This window comes from Meriones unguiculatus, chromosome 11 (genome assembly GCF_030254825.1).
Source record: "Meriones unguiculatus strain TT.TT164.6M chromosome 11, Bangor_MerUng_6.1, whole genome shotgun sequence".
Lineage (NCBI taxonomy): Eukaryota > Metazoa > Chordata > Mammalia > Rodentia > Muridae > Meriones > Meriones unguiculatus.
In genome coordinates, this window is record NC_083359.1 from 73,129,886 (window position 1) to 73,131,184 (window position 1,299).

General features: G+C 41.7%; 1 protein-coding gene across 1 annotated transcript; it reads left to right on the plus strand.

The window, feature by feature from the left end:
• Positions 1–552: 552 nt before the first annotated feature.
• On the plus strand, positions 553–936 carry LOC110550249 (testis-expressed protein 12-like; the record flags this gene model as incomplete). Its single annotated transcript, XM_060365087.1, has 1 exon — positions 553–936. A coding segment is annotated over one exon (384 nt), but the record flags the coding sequence as incomplete, so codon positions are not given.
• Positions 937–1,299: the final 363 nt, after the last annotated feature.

Sequence of the window (1,299 nt, forward strand, 5' to 3'; positions counted from 1 at the left end):
AATCAGGTGTGGGGCACAGATTTGTAACAACAGCACCCAGGAGGATCGGAAGTTCAAAGCCATCCTCGTAATGGATTTGAGGCCAGCCTGGGCTACATGCGATCCTGTGTTAAAGCAAAACAAACTAAACAAACAAAATGGCACAATATATAAAAAAGAATGACCTTCTGACACATGCTACATTTGAAACTCGAAGACATTGTGATCAGTGAAATAATATGATAGAAAAGGTGGGGCTGGTAAGATGGATCAGTGGTTAACAGCATGGATCGTTCCTGCACAGGACCTGAGTTCAGTTCCTGACACCCATATCAGGGAGCTCACACCCACCTATAACTGCAGATCCAGTTGGGGATCTAACACCCTCCAATTTGCCAGCACCCACACTCAGGCGCACATACCCACATACGTACACATAATGAAAATTTAAGTAAAGGGGAGCCGCGCACTTGGCGCCTGCGCAGAGTGGCACGAAGCCTTCACCCTCGCTCTGTTCTGAGGAGGCAGGTCCAGGCCGAATCGCGAATCGCTAGTGGGGCAGGAGTATGATGGCTAAACCACTTTGTAAAACCCGACTCTAGAAACTGCAAGAGGTTAAGAGATACGGAGCGTCAGGTGCCTGATAGTCTACAGGTACCCTCTCCTGGAAAATCAGATTCATCTCTCTCTGAGATTTCTGGACTCTTTTATAAAGAGGAAGCCCTGGAGAAGAATATGAGCGATATAAGTAAGGAAATTAATCTGATGTTGTCTACATACGCAAAGATTTCAAGGGAGAGAGCAGGAGTAGATGCATCTTACGTCGACGAGCTAGACGGACTCTCCAGAAAAGCCAAGATTATTGAAAACTCCCTAGTCCAAAAAATAGAGTTCCTGAAGCAGAGCTTTCCAGTGATTACCAATACTCTGCACAAGGAAAGTGCCTATACCAGCTGAAAATGTTCCTCTTACTGCTGTGCTGTACTTGCTACAGAAAATATATAACAAGCTGTAACTTCTTCTAAATTTAAAAGGGGCTTTAAGGTAGACATTAGTATGAACTGTGTAATGTTTCTTTTGAGGGTCAAATGCTTGGCACATTATAGAAAAAATGTAAATTAAAAATTACATACATGTTCTTTTCTTCATCCTTCACTCCTAAATTGCTTAGCCCTGCTTAAACTGAAAGAGGACTCTGTTAATTTGAATATGGCTAACAATATTTGTTTAAATAGCAGATTATTTTGGAGACAGTTTCAAAATGTTTTTTGGTCAGTATAATAAAAGAACATCAAAACATTAGAGGTAATTTGTTCAGTT